Source organism: Coccinella septempunctata, chromosome 7 (assembly GCF_907165205.1).
Source record: "Coccinella septempunctata chromosome 7, icCocSept1.1, whole genome shotgun sequence".
NCBI classification, from domain to species: Eukaryota; Metazoa; Arthropoda; class Insecta; order Coleoptera; family Coccinellidae; genus Coccinella; species Coccinella septempunctata.
The window spans coordinates 7,539,421-7,564,383 of NC_058195.1; the positions used below are offsets into that span (position 1 = coordinate 7,539,421).

At 39.7% G+C, this 24,963-nt stretch overlaps 1 protein-coding gene across 9 annotated transcripts in view; it reads left to right on the forward strand.

Moving 5' to 3' along the window:
* Positions 1–24,963, forward strand: part of LOC123317479 (rap1 GTPase-activating protein 1) — a 345,747-nt gene that overhangs the window by 240,848 nt on the left and 79,936 nt on the right. Inside the window, exon 1 of one of the 9 annotated variants that reach the window (XM_044904048.1) lies at positions 1,730–1,869. The exons of 7 other annotated variants lie outside the window; for them this stretch is intronic. In XM_044904048.1, coding sequence (XP_044759983.1) covers positions 1,765–1,869 — 105 coding nt within the window. In that variant the 5' untranslated portion in view covers positions 1,730–1,764. Of the gene's footprint in view, positions 1–1,729; positions 1,870–7,506; positions 7,636–24,963 lie in introns of those variants that run through there. One more of the 9 variants, XM_044904047.1, reaches the window with a different exon arrangement.

The window sequence follows — 24,963 nt, forward strand, 5'->3', positions numbered from 1 at the left end:
CATTGATTACTTGGAAATTTTCATGGACATTTTATACCTTTCATAAATCGTTCAATTCTGCGAATTTTTCCAATTTACGGGTCCTTTCTCGAGAAATCATTTCAAATATCTGATATATTCACTTGAAACATTTCCTTCTAAAAAATTTCTCCTTCACCCTTAACGAATTTTCTACTTCCAAGGATATTTTTGTTCCTAGAATTCAACGTCCAATTTTTCCTAACAAATTGCTGTAAATTTCATTCCTTGGAAGTCTCCGATTTCTAGAGAACTTTCTATGAAACGGTTATCTATATTTCGTATTTCTTAAATCAAATAATATGATAATGCTAGTCGTGAGTTATTCAATTCTGAGAAGTTTTTCAATACATGGCATTTTCATTTTTCCTGATGAATGGTTTGAGATTCAGAATTTGTTTGAAACCTTTCGTTTTGAAGATTCATCTTCGCCTAGCAATTTTAACATTTCAGGAAAGTTTTCTCGAAATCTTTCCCCAAAACATTCCATTCAGTTTTTCCTGAGAAACTGATGAAATTGTCATTGCTTGGAAATCTCCCATTTTTGAAAAATTTCACACTCTGGAAAATCCTCCATAAATTGTGTTGGCTATTTCCCAATTTTTTCAACAAACATTCCTTATAACTCTCCGAGGAAAATGATAAAATGAAATGGATTCAAAACGAAAATGATGAGAGATAACATCGTTCAAAGCGTGATTCAATCTATGCTTTTTCAGTCTTTTGACCTGGATAATGTTTTCCAACGCGACCCACCCCTGGGAAATCTTGGGCAAAGTGTTCCCGTAGTATTTCAACCTAATGAAAATTGGGAAATCATGCTGATCAACTCGTAATTCCACCAGGTATTTCCCGTTTAGGTCAGGGTCGCTACGGTAATAATTTCGCTCTGGTTCTTTGTTACATCACTTTGACGCGTGGGATATGAACAAAAACGTCCATTATCTGCACGTCAAGTACTCCTGTGGACGACCTTGCATGATTTTATCCGTTCTTGTGGGTTTCGCGAATTCTTTATTACGATTTTTTTTTCATCCTTATCGCTCAATCATCTCTTTTTTATCATAGCCGAATGGCAGTCAAAGAATAGGTTTTATGTATGTTGTGTGGGTTTATTAGGAATAAATAACACAAATTGGTTATTTACATTGAGCCTCAAAAAACCTCAGACATTACTCTGAAAAGGTTCTATTAAATCCTTCAATATGATATTAGCTCATTACGAAAAGGCTTTCAGATTTCTTCGAAAAATAGCACTCAACTTCCCTAAAGGAATAACACACGCCAAGCTGTGTAATTCCCCTTGATTGACGGCAGAAAAGTTCTATCAATATTTACACGGAAGCACTCCAAACTATGAACTTGTTCCGCCAAATTCCATCAATCAGCAAAGAAATGGAAAAAGTTGGATTACGTCAGGGCTAGAAAGAATTTCTAGGTGCACTCGAGCAAATTGGAAAGTTTGGCCTAGCATTTTGATGAATGTTTTGCCCCAGTCAATTTATTTTTTTCACTTATTTCTTTCGAATATGCTAGAAATGGTGGATGCGATGCGCTCAGCAACCCATAATACGATTATCTCGTATTATGTGTTGCCTACGCGATAACGAACGATGCTTCCTGTTTTATCGACCGACAGACTACGGAAAATTCACCGTCGGTGCGATAGGTGGCGCGACCTGACTCGTCTTGCGGTCACGATCGATTTCTCAGTTCAGTTTCGTGTGCCTGTGCGGGTGGAAATATATGGGCGCGATCAGAAATAACGATAAATATCCGGCCTACGATGGACTTACCGCCCATTTGCTCAAGGAGACCATGAATACGCACCTGTTACCCTGCCGTTTTCAGGTATATTCGTATTTTTGTCTTGTGTGTGGCTTTTACGATCGGGTCGTCGGCCCGTTGTTTTGTGTGTTGTCTAGTCCCTCTTTGTCTTTTTTGCGTGCGATGCGAACACACCCACCTGTTTGGCTTGTTGCAGCAGCTGTTGAATCGGCCCGCTATTCTGATCTACCGCAATATTCATTTTCGTGGATTTCAGGCTTGAAAGGAGCAATTTGATCGATAATTTAATCGTTTATTGTTCACACGAAAAAAGAATACATTGTTGTAGATGCAGATAATCGTTTTTTTTTCTCGCTAACATTGATAAATACATATGTCTATTTATATGTATAATTAAATTTTTTGTTATTTATTGATACTTATTGAGAGTAAAGAATAACAACTGAACTAGATACTGGTAGTAGATACACTAGTTAGAAACAAAAATTCAGATTCATTCATAATTTTAACAAAAACGTCAATCGCTAGATCAATAAATGTGCCTTTTGGTCTTGAGTTAGTTATTATTTATCATTCGTACTATTCGTAATGTTAGTAGATATATTCAGTTCGGGCAGACGTTATTAATTCAAAGCCGCTATGTCGACAGGGCGACTTTAAGCTGTCGTCGACTGCTTATCGCTAAATTATCCCATTACCTGTTGGGCACAAAATAATTACATTTCCTTCTCCTCGGTACCCCAACGTCCGTCCGCCAGGTAGGTGAAGGTGGGCGACTGGCCGGTCTATTATTCAGCAACAAGTGCGCTTTTGTCGTTGACAAATTGTTTATAACAATCTATTTATAGCCGTTGCGAATTATCGGCCGTAACCTACGGATTCTTTATCGCACGCCGCGCCGTGAACTTCAAACGGGCCGCTCAGCACCCAGAGAGACTGATTTGCCATTCTTAAAAACTGAACCTCCAGAGGAAATGATTCTAATTGACTGAAGAAACTATCATGCAGGTTGTCTCTGCCAGTTATTTCTTCATTTACATACATTTACACAAGAGTTTTTGGAAAATCTGTTCATTTTGCAACTTTATAATTTAAATGGCGAGGTTCCATTAAGAGATACAGAGACGGTTGCGCCACCTATTGCCGAATAGAAGGATTGCCACCTAGGTCGCGCGATCCGTTTGTAGAACCCTATAGATGTGAGCGCCACCGTGGAGTGTCTCCAAAAAGGAATTTTTCGAACCGTGTTTCTTTTTTTGTTTTCCATCTAGCAAAAGGGTGTACAGTTTCTGTTGCGCAGTTTAGGAAGGGGAAAGCTGAATGTAACGAACACTTCGATAAATTTTTCGCAAAACCATCTTTCCTCTTCTCTCTCTCTCTATCTATCTATCTGGTGCCCTAAATCAAAAGAGGCCGCTTTGGATATCGCTACTGTTCTGAGAAAAGTAAAACCGCATTTTCGCGATAGCGCATTGGTGTCCGTGATGTGGCCCGCGTGTACAGCAGTCAGAGGATATGAACGGGTTCAAGTTCATGTTTTCGCGACATATCTTTTATCGCCCTAAGGGCGGAAACACTATTCGCACGTTTCCTCCTACGATATACGGCCGACGATGTTTTTCCTCCTGCCGCAGTATACAAACAATGCCGCCTTATCGCGCGGACCTTTGGCGATAATGAGAAAGGGTACGTCACAGCGAAAAAAATTTGACGCTGATGGGGGATTCGGAATGCTTCATTCCCTGAAGAAAAATTGAAACTGAATTATAAATCGGTTCCAACCGGGTAGAACAATTATTTCGATTTGCAAATTATGAAAAATACCATTTTAACGATGAAGATCCCCTTCAAATATGGTATTTTGGAGGTTCTAACCCCTTGCTCATTTTTGACCTGAAAATTCGAGATTTTCGATTTCATGTTTCAGTATGAAAGTAAGCAGTGCTGATTATGAATCCGAAGACGTTAATTGGATCGGGAGAATATAACGCAGGAGATATCGCAGATTGAAAATTGCAATTTTTGAAAAATGCCATTTTCATGATGAAAATCTAAACGAAGGGAGATAGACTTTCGAAATTGCTCGCAATAGATTCCGCGTGTTCGAAAACCTATATTTTCATACCAAAATTTCGAATACCTGGCCCTGTTTAGGAGAAAATAATTTTTTTTGTTTTTCCACTTTTCATTTTCGAGTTGACTTCGAAGAGCTCTCTGGAGTGCAATTCGCTATAGAATCATCAACTATTTGGTTTTCTAGAATCCTCAAAACAAATTCTATGCACTCCATATCCTAAGATAGTAATAGAACATCCTGATTTTCAGACAGACTAGCAAATATGTCATTTTAGGGGGGTGTAACCCCTTGCTCATTTTTGACCCAAAAAATCGAAATTTTCGAAATCGAGTTTTTGTGCTAGGATGGAAGCCTTGGCATCGCTGATTATATAACCGGAAATCCCAATTCGATCAGACGAATATATCAGGAGATATCGCAGATTGAAAATTGCAATTTTTGAAAAAAGCCATTTTCAAGATGAAAATCTAAACGAAGGGAGATAGGCTCTAGAAATTGCTCGCAATAGATTCAGCGTGTTCGAAAACCTATATTTCCATACCAAAATTTCGAATATCTGGCCCTGTTTAGGAGAAAATAATTTTTTTTGTTTTTCCACTTTTCATTTTCGAGTTGACTTCGAAGAGCTCTCTGGAGTGCAATTCTCTATGGAATCATCAACTATTTGGTTTTCTAAAATCCTCACAACAAATTCTATGCACTCCATATCCCAAGACAGTAATAGATCATCCTGATTTTCATACTGACTAGCAAATATATCATTTTAGGGGGGTCTAACCCCTTGCTCATTTTTGACCCAAAAAATCGAAATTTTCGATATCGAGTTTTTGTGCTAGAGTGGAAGCCTAGGCAACGCTGATTATATAACCGGAAATCCCAATTCGATCAGACGACTATATCAGGAGATATCACAGATTGAAAATTGCAATTTTTGAAAAATGCCATTTTCAATATGAAAATCTGAACGAAGGGAGATAGGCTCTCGAAATTGCTCGCAATAGATTCAGCGTGTTCGAAAACCTATATTTCCATACCAAAATTTCGAATATCTGGCCCTGTTCAGGAGAAAATAATTTTTTTTGTTTTTCCACTTTTCATTTTCGAGTTGACTTCGAAGAGCTCTCTGGAGTGCAATTCTCTATGGAATCATCAACTATTTGGTTTTCTCAAATCCTCACAACAAATTCTATGCACTCCATATCCCAAGACAGTAATAGATCATCCTGATTTTCATACTGACTAGCAAATATGTCATTTTAGGGGGGTCTAACCCCTTGCTCATTTTTGACCCAAAAAATCGAAATTTTCGAAATCGAGTTTTTTTGCTATGGTGGAAGCCTAGGCAACGCTGATTATATAACCGGAAATCCCAATTCGATCAGACGAATATATCAGGAGATATCGCAGATTGAAAATTGCAATTTTTTAAAAATGCCATTTTCAAGATGAAAATCTAAACGAAGGGAGATAGGCTCTCGAAATTGCTCGCAATAGATTCAGCGTGTTCGAAAACCTATATTTTCATACCAAAATTTCGAATATCTGGCCCTGTTTAGGAGAAAATATTTTTTTTTGTTTTTCCACTTTTTATTTTCGAGTTGACTTCGAAGAGCTCTCTGGAGTGCAATTCTCTATGGAATCATCAATTTTTTTTTTAAACTTAACAACATAACATTCATTGTTTTCTTTTTCTGGGGTAGTTATAGGGGGAGGTCTTACCCCTAGAATATTCTGTGTTGGAATCGATCGAGAACATTCGCGTTTAATACACACTACAATTGTTCACTGTTTAACCTACACCCCTTTTCGTTCATCATGTTCAACTGTATACTGAATATTCACCCCATTCGACCCCGACAGGATCTAACTCCGTATAGATAGGGGGTGTTTTGGATCCACCTGTCGCTATTTCCGGGAAGCAAACGACGCGGATAGCACATTCTGTACCCCAACAAGCCCACGTAGAAAGAGGGTGGTCGTTTCCTCGGAATTTTTCCTTCTCGCGAGTGGGTCCAGAGCTTTCAACGCATTCTGATTTTTCCGTGATTAACATCAAAACAGCGGTGTTCGATTTTTTAGCCTTCAGATTTGAGCGATTATGATTGATCGGATTAATGAGTTGACCTATCGCTGAGAGGGGTAGATTGATGGCTGTCAAAAATTTCGTTGACGAATGATCGCTTCGGAATCGTGTTTCTCGCCCCATATTAATTTCATTACAGATTATAATTTTTTTATCAGAACCATTCAAGAAAAAATCAGTTGCATGTAACCTAGTTGGTTTTTGAAGGAAGAATATCCATGTGAACGTCATCATACAGAGAATGTTTCTTTGACTGATGACTAATCAAGTACCAGGGAAATCTGGCAGTTTTTCAGTTTCCCCTCATCCACATCTGGCTTTTCCACTTGTACTTAAGCTGTAGCCCCAACTTTTTTAGTTTTCCCATTTCTACTTTTCTCTGGTTGTCTCGGTATGTTGTCTGGCTCACTAGTGTAAACAATTTTCCCTTGTTTTTTACTGCAACTTCCACATCAGGCCCAGAACCAATTATTTCCTTGTCACTTTTTCATTAAATTGAACCTTCAAATCATACAGTGGTGATTTTCATCATGTTCTTAATGCCATAAGCTGAACGCAACTTTTTAACACGTAGATACGTTTGAGATCGTCAATTTGGCTACTCTGTCAATGAACGTCGTTCACCTGTCGCTTTAAAATAGCGTTACATATTACGTTATATTCATAAAATACGGATATTGCTCTGAGATAACGATGTATATGCGTTCGAACTTCCGGTAACGCGTGGGAAATTTGAGTTACGCTACATGCGTAACCGTGAAACAGAACATATTGCGTTGAAAGTGCGATCTGCATAATACAGGTGAACGTCGGTTTCGATCCGATCCGAAAATTTCATTTTTATTCGTTAATTTCTCTAAACGACTCAACCCACATCTCAGAACGGTGTGAATTTCAGTTGCTTCACGAGAGGAATTTACATCCGAAATGTGGACTTTCATCTGGGTTTTTTTCGGGTCGTTCTCCATCAGTTTGCCGGTTGTTTAACGCTGCGAATAAAAAAAGGGAAGCTTGCTCAGCGAAGGGTATATCCGGGCATTAGGGAGTCTCAACGTTTTTCTCCAGAGACAAGAGCTTAATGATGGTCTTCGTGAGGTTTCTTTGGTCCTTCGCGCACAAGGTCATTTCGAGCATACGTTTTAAAAGCTCCGTCGGCAACTGGAGTTTATAACAAGAAATTTATCAGAAAAATCCATATAAAAACATACACAAAACCAAGTAAATGATATGGGATAAAGAATGAAATGTTGAATTTCCTGCTGAAATCGTTCTGAAATGGCGGAACCTGTTGAATTACGCATGAATACAAACAGTATTTGATAAAGAGGCCTTATCAGATGACTCCAAGCGTGTAGCGTCGCTTGTTAGACCACCTGGTGTGATATTTACATTTTTATCGTAGGATACAAAGAAAAGTGGGTTACTTATAAAACTAATGGATACCATAAATGGGTTACGCCATGAACATTATCAGTAACACGGTCCCCGATCGAAGAAATGAGTTCGGTATTGGACGACGTGGATACAAGGTGAATGCGATATTTTTTCTTCATGTCGAGTGATGGTGTTCTGTCGAGCCGTTAGGAGATCTTCGTTGAATGTTGCCGAGATGCATCAGTCATCTTTACTCGATTTGGATTTTCTTCAGCCGAGTCTTCGGGATCGAAAGGTTTGTTTATTTTACAAATTGTCTTTTGAAAAACGTTTTATAACGATGATTGTGAGCTGTTTCGTTAAAGTCTCGTTGTCACTGACGTTCAGTCTAAGTCGATGATGTCGTTTTTGATGCACCCATCATGATTATTATCATTATTTGAACCAGGGTTGTTGTGGCTCGGTTAGCCTTTCGGGAACTGCGACCATGTAGATCTTTTGTTCTCTACCCTACTCATTTATGTGAAGCCAAGGAGGTCGTCAATAGTGTTGATAAAACTGACAACATCCTTAGGGGCCTTAGCCGTTACCTCGTGAGTATCCAGGACCGGTTTCCCCATATGGATGGTTCTTAGGCCAGCCAGCTCTGGACACTTGCATACCATGTGTTCAGCTGTTTCTGCTTCTGATCCACAGAGCCTACAAATCTTATCTGCTGACTTACCCATACGGTGCAAATGATATTTGTACCGACAGTGTCCTGTCAGCAGTCCTACCATCACCCGAAGCTCAGCTCGTGACAGCTTTAGCAGTTTTCGGGTGTAGGTCGGTCAAATCATCACGAATTTCTTTGACTGAGTAAGTCCAGGAGTTTTTCTCCAGAGGGTCATTCTGTTGTTCAACACCCATTGTTGGACCGCTGTCTTGTATTGGTACTTTCCAAGCCCAAAGAAAGGCTCAGGTCCAGCAGGTATTAACCTTGATGCTCTTTTCGCAAGTTCATCGGCTTTCTCGTTTCCTTCAACACCACCCAAAGTAGAGTCACTTTGTTGTCTCTGGCCAGTTGCTTTATGGTATTACGGTTATGTTAGCAGAGATCTTTGGCAGTGTGATTCCAGGGACTTCAGCGTGTCCTGGCTGTCCATGGTAATATAGATATGCGCACCTTTGAGGTTCATTTTGAGACACTCCTGAGCGCATACGTGAACAGCCAGTATCTCGGTCTGTAAATTAGAGCATTCACCTGCCAGGGCTTTGGAGATCCCCAATTTAGGTCCATATAGGTCAATGCCGGTGCCCCTTCCTGATTTTGATCCATCAGTAAACCACGTGGATGACTTTTTGTCCAAACGATTTACGAAACTTGTTGCACTAGGACGGTCAGCTGTGACCGTTTCACCGATGCGATGATTACAACTGACGATCGGTCGAATATGGAGCTAATAGGGTGAGATTTCTTCAAACCCTTGGACGACCCTTTACACTCGTAGACTACCTTTTTGGTCGTAAATTGGAGCTCTTCGTCATCCTATCCGATTCAACGTTGCAAATTCAATTTCCTCGATCTCTATGCGTTCTTCGGGATTTCACTACACTAGAGAAATCGATACTCTCTGAGTGTCCTCTTAATGCCATATGGCGTCTAGGTCAGTGCGTAGAGGTTTCTGTACGTATCGGACGTACACATTGGTTTGGGGTTGTTAATTCGATGATGGAAGGCTTGAATCTTTCATTATTCTATTCAATACTCGATGCTTGGATCCTTTATTGAGACAGGTAGGTGCGGAAGGGCTTTTTGTGTTGTTTGGGGTTGTTTTTAGTGGACATCATGAAGGGGGAATTCTCCTTAATTAGGGTTATCACTGCATATGCAAGTTTAACCTGAATAATTATGAGTTTCATTCATGATTTTTTCAAATGCACCGCGAAAACTTTCAAATCATTCTTCAAATATGGGGTTTTAAAATTAAATCGCTTGGTTTCAAGTTTACGATTTGGCAACAGCGCCTACTGGAAACTAAAAAGGACAATGTCCGATCAGCTTGTTTTTAAAACAACAGCTGTTGATTTACAGGCGCGTACCTACTGGCGAGCCTCAACTGCAACCGGCCATAAAAATCCCATAAAATTTTACGACCTTCCTCGTTCGTCGCAGACTTCATAGACAGCCATCTTTGTCTATCTCATCAAGATAGTGTATTTGTTGTCCTTTATTATCCAAACATATTCGAGTCGATGTTGCCAACTTGTGGAATAGAAACGAAACGCTTTGAATTTTAAATACCCATTTTTATTTTTCATTTCAAGTGCTTAAAATATTTTTTTTTGGGAAACGGTTGAAATGGTTATTTCAAAATGTGACGTTTCAAAGATATTTCATAAAAAATACATCATTGTCGTCAGAAGTAGTATTCCATATTGGACTGGAAGGCATCTGGCCTAAAGGTTCCGAAAAGCGATAGAAATGGATTGCATCAATCTATCGCTGCTGACGGTCGCCATCTTAGCAATAAAGTTTCCAAAACTTGAGTACCAAAACTATATTTCCTACTGATTCGAAAAAATAGAACCGTTTTACTCCAACTTTTAGAGTTTTTTTATACCTCTCATCAGTCGGCTCTGTCCCGCCCTGTACGGAACCATTTTCAACGTAGGCCAGCGTACTTATACGAATGAACGTTGAGTTCCAGTCGGCAATTGAAAATGCCACTTCGGTCCATAAGCCAGGTGACGATGTGATGGATGTGCTCAAGAGATGAGCGTTCTGGATCGTGGAAGAAAAAGAACGACGCTGGCAACAGCTGGTGAATCATTTTTCACTCTCAATACGGGATTAGTCGATCGTTTCCGGTCGTGACGCCGTGAAAAGGGATTCGGGAATATTTTCGTCAGCGAAATCGCTATATATTCCCTTTCAGGTGGGGTACCTGTATATTGTCTTGGAACACGTACGTGGGCCTCCCGTCCAGAGTGCTGTATGCAAATCCTTCTAAAATGAGGTTAAACGTTGCGAAACATCGGAACGAATTCCACATTTCGCTAGAAATATTTAGTGTAGAATTTATTTTCGACTCACGTCCCAGATACGTCGGTCGTGTCTCGGTATATACTCTGGAAATTATTTTCGTGCAACATTCTTCAGGTTTGAGAGCGATAACTTTAATCTACATCACGAAGTTTCGTTTCGGGGTAGAATAAAAGCCCAATAAAAGCGGAATTATGATTGAAACTTGAGAATTTTAAGCGGTATTAAAAATCCCCTAAATGGAATTCATTTCCACTAAAATATCACTTCGAAAGTGACCTGAGGTAATCGAATAATTAAAATAGTTATTCGATCGATTCATGAACGATTTTCATTACTGAAATAAATATTTCTGAACCAAATCAAATGGAATCGACCAATGACCTCCTCGTGAAATATTGCACATGAACAAGTTGAATTTCCACTATTGCGATCATGCCAAAACTATCCTTCAATCTCCGCATAATCCTCCGTCCCATTTCACGGACGGCCGGAGTCAACAATCCGGCAAAAACTGACTGGTATATACGTGCCAGAAGCATCCCAGCACTTTGTCGGCCAAATCCAGTCCGATATCCGGAAAATTCTGAAAAATCCCGCCCCGCCTCTCGCCCTTATCGCAAATATTGAAATACCAGAACAGAAATAAAGCAGAGTATAACATTAATAACTCGAGAGGAGTACATCTCCTCCGGGCCTCTTGTTGCCAGAAGCAATAAAGAACAAATCATATCTTCCTACGGCTCTAGCGATATTACATCTTCCCATTCATCATAGTCTGCTCAGGATAAAACGTCGTATCTAATCCGATTGCGCTCCCGATAAGGCACAGAGACGGACGGATCTGTTCCACTTACACTGGCCAACATCGAAAATGGACCCCAAGTCTGCACCAGGCGTTTCACATACGTCTGTCGCTGAAGAGGTTTGGGATCAGTGCAATTGAAGATGAAAACGGCTAAAATGTGCAGAAACAAACCTAATGCCATCTCCCTTGATTTATTTTTTTTTTGTTATAGCAGGGGGAAAATCTACAAGACAGAAGAACATACCCTCTCCTGAGGGGAAACAGTGTGGGGATTTTCACTCTCCTGAGCTCAAGACCCACTGAAAACCCTAAACTGCTTCTTCATAGGTTCCGGGCATTTTGCCTATTAACCAGTTGACTCTTATGGTTTCTGGACTCTCACACGATCATAGTCGTGTTGATAGTTGTATGCTGCCTATATCTTTTATAGGTTAAGCTCTTCTTTGGTTACATTTAAATCCTTAACTAATCTCTCGGTCTTCGGTGGTAGGTTCTTGACCTTCTAGCTTCTTCTGTTGGATCGTAGTCGACTAATCTTCGTAGTTCCTCATTTAGATGTTGTTTGGCTTTGTCGAATATCTTTTCCGCCTTTCTCTTCATAAATTCTGTAACTGGTTCCCATTCCGAATCCTTGTAGATTTGTTTGTTCCTAACAAACCAGGGTACATCCATCGCCATTCTAAGGAGTTTATTCTCAGTGGCCTGTATTCTCTTGATGTGGGTCTTGGCTGCGAAGCCCCATGCCACCGATCCATATGTGAGATGTGGTAGTTTTAATCATCGTCAACTCGATGTTCCTATTCATATGACTTCTTCTGCCTATGGGTGGATGAAGTCTACTCATTGCGGCTTTTGTTTTCTCAACTGCACATTTGATGTGGTTTTTCCATGTTAGTCCTCTGTCAAGCTTCACTCCTAGGTATGTTGCTTCATTTTCCCATTCAACCTCTTCTCCATCAACTTCAAGGTTTTCTTCCATCCTCAATCTTCTCTTTTGCAGTTATTGCTTGAGTCTTTCTTCCATTGATTTCAATTTTCTATTTGATGCACCATTTGAGTAATTCATCTATGGTTTCTCTCCCTTGAAGCCAACTGGGCGCTTATATAAATACAAATGGAGGGGCCTCATTGGGAGACATACAAACAGGTACGCCGACTATTGCCGGGTGGAAGTGTGTGCCTGCCTTTGCCGTGCATGCCCCTTGAAGTTCCCTGGCAAATTGATATATGGGTATGGATGGAAACTCTCCACAGACTCCGCAGACAGATACTAGAAACGATATATGATGAAATTTTTTGACGAACAAGACGCTCTTCTTTCCATCGGTCTCGAATGACCTCCGTGCTAAGCGATGGCGATTTTATTGCTCTTCTCCAACAATCGATCCTTCCATTCTTCGGTGCCGCGTAATTGAAAATTTTGTTCCGCTTCTGGTCCATACGCCTGTTTCAATCAGTCCGTAATCTATCTTCGTTCTTCGTCAAGATTGGATTATTTGTCGCTCCGTTCGATATCCTGCCTTCTAATGAGACTAAGCGATTTTTCTCGATCAATCTTACCTCGACCATATCCTGTTATTCACTTTGTGGAAGCTCCGTGGGAGGGTCACTACTTCCAATTTGCGGTTTGAATTTCTGTTCCTGTACAAAGAAGTTACGGAAGGAAGTTCGTACCTGATGATATTCGGAAAATCGGGAGATTGAGGTGGCCAAGGCGAGGTCCTTCAGGGTCCGAAGAACGTCAGTCACAATATGGACGAGTATTCTTTTGGTAAACCAGTTTTACTGCCATAAGTTACCACCAAAGTTTGATACACGCCTCGTAACTAGAAATTCTACTTTGTGTCGTTCAGTACGAGGTCTACGGACCCTTATATTCCATTATTTTCCAACCTCAAGGTTCTGGATCCCCATCCTCAGTTGGTTCTGCTCACTAGCTTGGAAGTGTTGAGGACTTGTGCTTTTCTTGGAAGTGGTGTTTTGTTGAACACTTCATCGTTGGCAACGAACTGTGATAACCTAGATACTCTAGTAGGAGAGCCAAAATCTGTGTTTTGAAGATACCGACGGCTTTCGAAAGGTATTCCACTCATCTTCTTCGGACACCCTTATATTAGTTGAAAATCGAGCAGTTCAAATACTTAGGAAGCTTCTACTAGGACTAACCTAGACACGGAAATACACAACCGTATCAATTCGGCATCACGGGCATTCTGAAAGCTTAAGGACAGAGTGTTTCAAAATCACGACCTCAATCTGAGGACCAAGACAGCTGTTTACAAAGCAGTGGTCCTCCCAACGCTTCTTTACTGAAGCGAAAGCTGGACGCCCTACAGGCGACATATTAAACAGCTTGAACAAACGCAACCACGTCATCTAAGACAAATAATGCACATCAGATGGTTCCACAAAGTTTCGAATGCAGAAGTCTTGCAGCGCGCGAGTTGTACAACAATTGAGACTCAATTAACGAAGGCCTGACTCCGATGGAGGGGCCACATTCTGAGGATGCAAGACACAAGACTTCCCAAAATAGCTCTGTATGGCGAATTCACTGAGGGAGCCCGGAAACCAGGAGACCAGTATAAGCGGTTCAAGGATATACTACATCAATCAATCCCTAATATCAGTTAATGACAATCATAACTGGGAACAAATAGAGTTAGACAGATCACAGTGGAGGTCTTTGATCCACAGTTATAATGGAGACTCGAGAAGAATACAGCGGCGGCCAGATCTGGTTGGTGAATATCCATGTCCAGAGTGTGGAAGGATCTGTAGGTCACGGTTGGGTCTCTTCACTCACAAGAGGGCACACAGTCGCAATTAGCCCTAAAAAATTATAAGTCTGTTCGCACCGTTTTTTTTGTGTGTCTTTTTGTAGATTTATTCCCGATAACAGGATACAGCAATGATGATAATGAAATGAAATAATAATAATATACTTTATTTTCATGGACAATGCATACATGTATTGTGTAGAAAATTGTCAGTAAAAACAATCAGCGGGGGTATACAGCAAAGAATACTATACTAATAAAGTACATAGAAAAGACAAACAAGTAACAGTGCACCCTATTACACTTATTTAAAAAAATCATTCAATCTATAAAAACAGTTGATAAGGAGATAGCTCTTAAGACTTCTCTTGAAAATTATTTCACTACGGATACTTTTAATTTAATTGAAAATTTTTCTTCCCATATAATTCGGCTTATTGAGGGTTACATTATATTTACAGAAGGGAATATGGAGGTATTTATCCTGCCTTGTGGATCTTTCACGCATAAGATCATTGGTCGAAAACAGAGCTCGATTCTTGAAGACATAAACAGACATCTCAAAAATATACAAACATGCAAGAGGTAGAATTCTATATCTTGCAAAAAGTGGTCTACAGGAAACGAATTGGGAGACACCAGCAATCACTCGCAGTATCCTCTTCTGCGCGATAAACAGACTCGGAGCCAAGGATGAATTACCCCAATATAGTAGGCCATACCTCAAACGTGACTCCACCTGCGCATGGTACATTAATGCAAGCTGATCTGGAGCCAACACAGTTTTCAAATTACGAAACAGAAAACACTGCGAGCTTAATTTCGTTAAAAGAGACTCACAATGATCTCTAAAGCAAAGGGTGTCATCCAAAATCATTCCCAAAAACTTAAGAAAAGCAGTCTGAGGCAACGGCTCATCATGATCATTTAACTTTACCTCAAGCGGTTGAACTTGTTTCTGTCTATTGTGAAATCGCACAATTTGAGTCTTTCTATGACGAGTGTAACTGCCTATATACATTATGGATTCAGTCCCAAACATTTGCTGTTTCTGATTCAGTCCATTACCTCACGGTTATCCCTCGTAGTCGCGGAAGACGGACGTATCCTCAAACGCGTACGAAATCGTAATTGAACGGGAATGTAAAGAACGAATTTCTATAATTAATGACAGGAGTTGATGCCAAGAATCTCGCAGTCGTAGTCACACCGAAACTTGGAGTGCATCCTCAACGTCTCGTACAGCAGGAAGTCGGTGTAAGAGGATGCTGTTTTTCGTGTAATGCTACACTCGTCTAATAGTTTCCATTTATATTACCCATAACTTATACGGGGTATCACGTAGAAGGCGAACATTATAATCTGGAAAGTTTTCGGTTGTTTGCGGGAAGGAAGAGGCGATTTATAACTTGTTTTTGTTGTCTTCCCTATTGAGCGTGTTCCTTTCAAGTCCTGGGAACTAGGAAGTTAATCTTTTTTCATCAGGTGGAATTTGGATACTTCCTAGAGTTGTTGAATCTCGTCTCTTGATAAAAAGATGTCATCAGGATGCAGGGTACGAAAACTTACACATCATTGTCGTTGATAGCAATGATAAAAAGGGACTGGCAGTCTGTAGAGTCATTCGGGGTAACTGAGCGCAGTGGGTAAGTGTGCGCAGTGCGTATATCTCGACTATGCAATGTATGAAAGAGGGGTTCATTTGGGTGAAGCAAGGGCGCAGAATCGCCATATTAGTTTTTCATAGGAGTGCGCCGTGCCACGTTTCTTTAACTTTTTATTTGCAATCAATCAAATTCACTAGTTTTCTTGTTAATTTTTAGCATCTCTGCACATTCTGCCAGGTCCAAGTTCCGAGTCCCTCAGTGTTAAACAATATTTTATTCGATCATGGGCATATTAATCTAAATATATAATAAAAAATTTTAGGTTCTCTTAGCAGCTCAACTCTATAAGAACGTCAATTCAAATTTTGGCTTACTGGGGAAAGTGTGCGCGGGTAAGTGTGCGCATAGATTCATTATATGGGCATTAGTTCAGTGAGGAATAAATTATGACATTGTTGATTTTCTTGGTTAATACTCGATCAATATTGTCCTATTTGTTCAGAAAAATATGAAGAGCCACTAACAGGGGAATGTATCAAGTGTTGTGTTCACCAAGAATTGTGGCACGAACAATAATGCACTGCTTGTAAAAAGGCGCTTCTGTATTGACAATAAACAGCATTTCTCTAATATTGTAACATTTTGATGACATTATTTTGTAATTTGTTTTGATTGTGTGGTTCACTGAGCACTGCGTTCACTTACCCCGTGAGGGTGCGCACACTTACCTGCAATACAGGGCATGTGAACGCACTCCGACTTTCTCTATTAAATTCTTTTTTGCGGAAAGAAAACGTTTTTGTTTGTTTGCTTTTTGATGTTTTCTTATAGATTAGAAAATTCTCTATCTTATGAATATGTTTTAATTTTCCTAGCTTCAACATTTGAAACAGGGTATGGCTTGAAAGGCAAAAGTGCGCACAGTTGCCCCTAATGACTCTACACTTCATTGACGTTGATAGCAATGATAAAAAGAGACTGGCAGTCTGTAATGGTTATTTATCGAAAAGGCTTCATTTCGTTTATTTGTGCTCCATTCAATTGGCAATTTGACGACATCCTAGATTTTACTGATCTCGGAGGTAAATACCGAAAACCCCCGCCTCCCACTAGTAACAGACGATGACAGGTGCCATATAGAAAACCGATTTCCGACGGAAGGCATGTGCTACACCAGACGGCCATCCAGCAGGTGGACAGCGATGTAAAATCGGGATAGGATGTCGAGGCAATCGTTTGAGATGTCCGCCTACATTTTCGTTGAATCGGGGTCGTTTCTGTGCTGCTTTATGCAGCCCGGACCGATTTTGATTTCGACGTTCTGGTCGGAATTTGCCGTATGATGATGATTATATGGTTCATTGATGAAGTCGCAAATGAGTTCACTACTATTCATTTGGAAGGAATTTCTCGACACAGAGTACATGAAGATTTCTCAAGTATAATGGTCCATTTTACAGCATTAAACCTCCGACAGCATTAACAACTTCTACTCGAAATTCGAACACCTTTCGACTTTCGAGAGATCCCAAAAAGATGGGGTCAGTTGAAACTTATTCAAAACCGAACGGTTGTGCCGAAATGGATGAAATTTTCAGATTTATTACAAGAAGAGTTGGCCTTTTAGAATATGTATCACATTTCCATCTACGGGTACTTTTATTGAGAGTTAAACCACTCGAAAGTTGAACTTCGAAATTTCCTGAAAAATATGGGGTCAGTTGAAGCTTCCTCCAGACCGAATGATTCTGCCGAAATGGATGAAATTCTCAGTATTACTACAGGAAGAATTGGTCTTCTAAAATATGTATAACATTCAAATCTGCGATAATTTTCCTGGAAGAAAAACGACTCCAAAGTTGACTTTCGAAAAATACCCGAACGTTTTGTTGAAAGCTGATCTAAATCTAACGGAAGAAGACTCACTTTTCCGGCCTGTTGATTGCGATCTTTTGGTCGCCCAACCGGAGAAATAGAGTGTCATTATTCGAGGCGTGAAAATGTGATTTTTGAACGTCGACGTCGACGAAGAACAATGGCAAAACCGTTAATCAACTCTTACCCTAACGACGCTTCGACGGCACCAGGCATATCATACGTTTTTCTCGGATGGCCTACGTTTGGGATCGATTTGATTTTCGAGAAGTTCCAAGCGAAAAAATGCGGTTTGCTGGCTTCACGATCGCTGCGGCTGAAGTCAAGTCCAACCTATAGAATATCGTTCGAATGTAAGGTTGGTACGACGATCTAATTGACATGTGAACTGGTGAACCTTTGTACAACTTCCTTTTTGACTGTTGTTGGTATGTTTGGAGCGTGCATGAAGTGTGTACACAGCTTTAGATGTGAATCTGTTAATCGTACTCGAAATTCAGTATTGTGGTCTTAATGTTATTGATTATTGTGGAAATTCTGAATGTAGAATTTGAGGTTCGTCGTACTTAACGTTTGATATGCCAAAATACACTGCCCAAAAAAATTAACGGACATTATGGAAATCTCAAATTTATTCTACAACTGAAGGTGTTCTCAAAGATAATTATTTTTATCAGAATTATGCATGCATATGTTATCCACTTTCAACGGTTTTCTTCAATACTGATGTTTTTTCCCAGCAGGAATAAAAAAAGATGATATTATCAGATTTTGAATGTATTGCGGCTCCATTCTAAAATCAGTTGTTCTGTTCCCATACAAGTGTGTCCAGAATGTTGCAGCGATTCAGGGAGACAGGTATGAATGTCTGAAGACCAGGACAGGGTAGACCACGGGTAACAACTGCCATTCAAGAACGTTACTTGACAGTTTCTTTGTTGACACAACGGTTTGCAACCGCTCGCCTCCTTCAAAATGAGCTTGAGCAAACTCATGAGGTGCAAATTAGCACTCAGACAATAAGAAATCGCCTCAGAGAATATGATTTAAGGCCTCGTGTCGCGGCAAGAGGCCCAGCTCTTACCCCAGCCCATCGAATGGCGCGTTTGGATTTTGCGAGAGAGCATATCCATTGGGAAGAGACACCGATTGGGAAAGAGTTCTCTTCACAGATGAGTCTAGATTCTGCCTCTACCATTGTGATCGACGTTCCCTTGTATACAGACGTCCACATGAAAGATATATGCTCAGTGCAATTTCCTGAATACTACTGGTTTCGGGGGAGGATCGATTATGGTATAGGGTGGAATATCTTTGACTGCTCGCACAGACCTAGTGGTCGTTGATAATGGAGGTATGAATGCTGATAAGTATATAAGGAACATTCTTGAAGAGCATGTAGTGCCATTTGCCCCATACATTGGTGAAAATTTCATTTTTATGGACGATAATGCCAGACCCCATCGTGCGCGCATCGTTCAGGAGTACCTTGAAGAGGTTGAAGTCTCTCGAATGGAATGGCCAGCAAGAAGTCCAGATCTCAATCCGATTGAGCAGGTTTGGGACAATCTCAATAGAAGGCTGAGAAGTTCAGAAAATCATCCAGCTACTCTTAATGACTTAGGAATCCAACTCGGAGAAATCTGCATGGGAAGGATTAGATCAGAACATTTTAAGATCACTCATTTGGAGTATGAACAGTCGTTGCCGAGCTGTAATTAACTCAAGGGGTGGAAATACCAAGTATTGAATCACTTATCAGCATTTCAGTATTTTGAAAATTGTTCATTTCTCTTCTTTCACATAAGATTCGGTGAAATCCTGAAGTTCTCTTCCATTTAATGTGTCTTGTTTCGTTCAAAACCTTCCCAAGAGAACATAAAAAATAAGTTATAAAGTCAATGTAGAGTTAACTTTCATTAAAATTGAGATTTTCAGAATGCGCATTAATTTTTTTTGCGCAGTGTATATTGAGGATATCACAATCAATGTAGAATTTCTTTAAAAATCATCAACCAACTATTGACTGAGAATATTCGAATTGGTGGTGGTCGAACAGCCCCTACTATTTTGAAAGATGGAAGTGTAGAATTATTAACAAATATGTATCTGTTTTTGTTCAAAATTCTCTGTATCTTATCTATGTTTTTGTTTCAGGTATGTATTACGGAGCAATCAGTAACTATACTATACTATAATCACTAATCAGTAAGTAGCATCAATAACTGAGTAGAAATTTCAGTCAATTGTAGATCAATTTTTAGACAGGCTGTTTTTGAAGTTAATTTTTTTGGCAGGACATCGCCATTTCGAATATTTTTCTGCTCTGGATTAACAGGAAAAAATAACGACTCTAATAATTGTGAAACAGCTAATTGTTTATATGTCTTCTATCGGTTCATTTTATCCCAATAATAGTGCTCCTTATTAAAAACTTGTTAGCAATTTGAGGTACGAACCACAAAAAAGCCCTTTGCTAACGTAAACGGCGAAATTTTCGTACGTTTTGGAAGATTCATTAGCGCATGTAATTAACCGAAAATTTTTCCACTTCATCCGAGGAATTCGAATCTCGTCTAAGGTTTCAATGGACTGTCTTCTATTACTCCTGACCCCAAACTCGAACTCAACTCCAACGGCGTCATTAAAGCGACTAATTACTCAGGGCGTCCCTTGGAGATGCCAACGAATAACGTAATCGGATACTTCTTGTCGAAACCTCCCTGACGAATCACCCCTGGTGCTGCCGAAAAACTCAACGGGCCAACGATGCTCCAGTTCACGTACTCTAGGTCACCGAAGGCCCTAATTAGACGTAATCTGGATGTAGATGACATCTCGCATCTCGTCCACGGCTTTATCCCGGCCCGATCTGCGTTTTAACGAAGTAACGAGACGAAGTTAATGAATGAAAGGAGGATCTTTACGCGCTGCAAACGCGTCGTACGGCCAAAATCGCATAGATTGCTAATTGAGCAGGATTCGTTGGTTAACGTGAAAAAAATTTGTCTCTTTCGTAGAATTTGGTTTTGACACCTCCGTTGTTTCGACACTCGTCATATTATGTCATTTAGAAGGATTATTATCCCTTTTGATCGGCGCAAGGTGATAAAATTACTAATAGCCAGTTTTGTCACTATAATTTTGAAGAATCTTTTAGAGGTACTAAAAGGAAGATCAGAAGGGAACTTCAAAATTGAAAAAATTGATTATAAAATGCATGTATATACACTTCGCAAAAAAATTGACGCACATTATGGAAATCTCAAATTGATTCTAAAACTGAAGGTGTTCTCAATGATAATTATTTTTATCAGAATTATACATGCATATGTTATCCACTTTCAACGGTTTTCTTCAATACAGATGTTTTTTCCCAGCAGGAATAAAAAAGATGATATCAGATTTTGAATGTATTGGCTCCATTCTAAAATCAGTTGTTCTCGATCAATTCTAGTGATCAATAGTTTTTCTTTAGTTTGATTTTCTACACTCGATCGCTATGCAACGCGAAACACGCAATTTGACCCAAGAGGAATGTGCCCAAGCGGTAGTTTTGCGAGAAGAAGGGTGGACATACACAGGAATTGCAGAAAGGTTTGGAGTTTACCATATAAGTGTGTCCAGAATGTTGCAGCGATTCAGGGAGACGGGTATGAATGTCCGAAGACCAGGACAGGGTAGACCACGGGTAACAACTGCCATTCAAGAACGTTACTTACAACGGTTTGCAACCGCTTGCCTCCTTCAAATTCAGCTTGAGCAAACTCATGAGGTGCAAATTAGCACTCAGACAATAAGAAATCGCCTCAGAGAATAAGATTTAAGGCCTCGTGTCGCGGCAAGAGGCCCAGTTCTTACCCCAGCCCATCGAAGGGCGAGTTTGGATTTTGCGAGAGAGCATATCCATTGGGAAGAGGGCGATTGGGAAAGAGTTCTCTTCACAGATGAGTCTAGATTCTCTACCATTGTGATCGACCGACGTTCCCTTGTATACAGACGTCCACATGAAAGATATGCTCAGTGCAATTTCCTGAATACTACTGGTTTCGGGGGAGGATCGATCATAGTATATGGTAGAATATCTTTGACTGCTCGCACAGACCTAGTGGTCGTTGATAATGGAGCTATGAATGCTGATAAGTATATAAGGAACATTCTTGAAGAGCATGTAGTGCCATTTGCCCCATACATTGGTGAAAATTTCATTTTTATGGACGATAATGCCAGACCCCATCGTGCGCGCATCGTTCAGGAGTACCTTGAAGAGGTTGAAGTCTCTCGAATGGAATGGCCAGCAAGAAGTCCAGATCGCAATCCGATTGAGCAGATTTGGGACAACCTCAATAGAAGGCTGAGAAGTTCAGAAAATCATCCAGCTACTCTTATTGACTTAGGAATCCAACTCGGAGAAATCTGGGAAGGATTAGATCAGAACATTTTAAGATCACTCATTTTGAGTATGAACTATCGGTGCCGAGCTGTAATTAACGCAAGGGGTGGAAATACCAAGTATTAAATCACTTATCAGCATTTCAGTATTTTGAAAATTGTTCATTTCTCTTCTTTCACATAAGATTCGGTGAAATCCCGAATTTTTCTTCCTTTTAATGTGTCTTGTTTCGTTCAAAACCTTCCCGAGAGAACATAAAAAATAAGTTATAAAGTCAATGTAGAGTTAACTTTCATTAAAATTGAGATTTTCAGAATGTGCGTTAATTTTTTTCCGCAGTGTATTTTATTTATATTACACTACATTTCCAATACAGGTTGGATATGAATTTATTCACATCTGAATCTATCAGAAATAATCACAAGATTTTGTAGAATTGTCAAGCTGGTCCATATTTTGATATCTAGTAGCTGGCCAATTTTTCCTAATGAGACAATTAAGTCTTTGAAATACCATCAACTTTCAAAAAACAGACAATCGAGTAGACAGTAAACAAATTCCACTGCATTATGTAACATTGAATTTGAAAATATTTGCTACAAAAATACATATTCTCGATTGGTCAATGTCGTCAATTGTGAAATACTCGAATCGAACTATTTTGCAGAAATTGAAGGGAAGTCCAATCACACGTTGGTATAGAAATACTTACTATATTTCCGTCTGAGACTTGCCCAAAGTTTCCAAATTTCTACCCTGGAGCCTGCGATAACTTTTACGATATGATCTGCGGACTTGTCCCAAAGTTACCGACTTTCTCAGAATCGTCCGCAAACAGAGGAACGCCTACGTGATGGTCGTGACTATTGCCAAGTTAATTCGTAAAGAAGACGTTAAAGCGGAAATAGTTAATGCCCAGGCATCGCCAGTCGTAAATCATTTTGAGACTCGAATACGTTCAACAGGTAAATATGACATCTGTACAGACGAACTCATCTGTACAGACGAACTGATTCCAAATCGTCGGAGAAACTACAACACTTTTTGGAATGTCTTTTTTCGAGCAATACGCTTAGAAAACACAAACACTGTTAACAGTGTTTCAAGAAAAAATTACTTAATTACTACTTATTTTTTCCAAATAGCTCCTTACAACTCAAATATATTGGAAAATATTAATTTTTGATTTTCAACAAGTTGCATTTTGTCCGTATATTCAGTTACAAAAATGTCCGATTTCTCTTACAAACATTCCACATACATCATTTCTACAATCCGGTAACGCCCATTGAGTCAGTAATGGTCATCAAAATTTTCTGATCACTATAGACTCAATAATTATTGAATTAGGTGATCACATTCGACAAGAAAAACGTCATCGGCTTCCAGAAGATATGGACAGAGATTGCAGAAACAGATTTCTGTAATCTGTAGATATAGAATTCTATCCCCGGGTTCCATAAAGCTTGATCGGGGAAACGACCCTTGATTGACGAATAGACGTCAATTTTTTTTCAATCGATAATTCAGTCATGATCATTCAGAATAGCATTCTCGCATCAAATTATGATGTTCATATGTCCATTCAATTATTCTCAATTGCTACTTCCACAATATATGCAAAAATGAAAAGGTTTCAGTGTTTTTGTTCTAGAAATCGAGTGACTGTCAAATCGTTGATCGGACAATCAAAGTTTTATGGAGTCCGCTGTATATCTTCATAGTAAAGGCATTCTAGGTCACAAAATTTTACATATCCGAAGGTTTACTAAGTTTCGAACTGAATTTTGAGTCTTTAACATGGTGGATAACTAATTGGAAATGGCTTCCATCAATAATTTTTAATTCGATTTTGGAGTCTTAGAAAAATTGCCAATTTCCTTGTTTTTTCTTTCCCATTATAATCGAGATCATTTTGCTGAGTTTGAACTAGTTCGGTAATTCGATGAGGAGTTATTTCATATTTTCTGACAATTTATCATATATAAACAATATTTTCAATATTAACGTCTAGTTTATTGAACCGATTATTCGTTGATTATTTGTTATGCGTGTACAATTTCAAACTGAAAGATGTCTCTTACTGATCTTCATTATCTACAATCTACATGGTTATAGAACCCAAAGACAAAACCAAAAAAATAAATGCAGTAAAATCAAATACAAAATAATTCTATCAAGGTAGAAAGGAGTTTTTTTTCCTAATTACGATTATTTTCCTACTGCAGTCAACATCAACATGAATTCTCAACCAAACCATGATTGTTGTCAAAGAGTATTCTGTGACATTTGGCTACATTCTCAAACTAGCTAAAACTAGTCTGATGTACCTGTCACCTCTCGTCTTGCCATCATAAAATGCTCCAACCCACGCGCACCTACAAAAATAATTCCAACGGATATTCGGTTTTTTGGTCGTGTGAACTTGACGTCTTCCTCAAATTTTCCAAATTCGGTAGATTAGAACGTCGCCGAACCTCTCGAACTTTTATTACACTCGAATTACCACCAACCTGGATTTTATGACGCTTTTAAGCCGATACCTCCGGTCCCCCTCGAGTACAACGATCGTGGCCTTTTAATTTCCAGTACCTCTAGCGTTTTATCTCCCCCTCGGTCGTACTGTACACCTTCGTTTCCTTTGTTGTGATAGTCACTCGAGCTAGACGGACGCATCCGTTTCCGGTCGCTACGACTCGTCGTAGAGAGACAGATGAAGAAACCGTGAAATACCAACGACCGAAGACGATGGTACTACGGTCTCCGTCGTTGGTACTTCGGTACCCACGCATCCATTCGTCGAACGACGTATTATGGCTTTGCTACCTGTTGCTCGGGCGCGAAAATGGTCATCGAGATCGCTGAATGTCCACGTATGATTGCACGTATATTTGCGTTTTGTTTGGTCTGCTTCCCCACGTTTCTCAGCCACTAACCAGTCTTCGATTGGGATGTTTGTTGACCTTTCTCGATTTTTCCGAGTCCTTATTTCTCTGGATAAAGTAGTCAGAGTTCTTTTCGTTCTAGTGGCAAGTCTCTGGAAGAGACTCCGACTCTGCCCAACGCACTTTTTTCAGCAAGATAATGCATGTGGCCAGAATTGTTATTGGGCCATTTTGAAGACAATCGAATCGG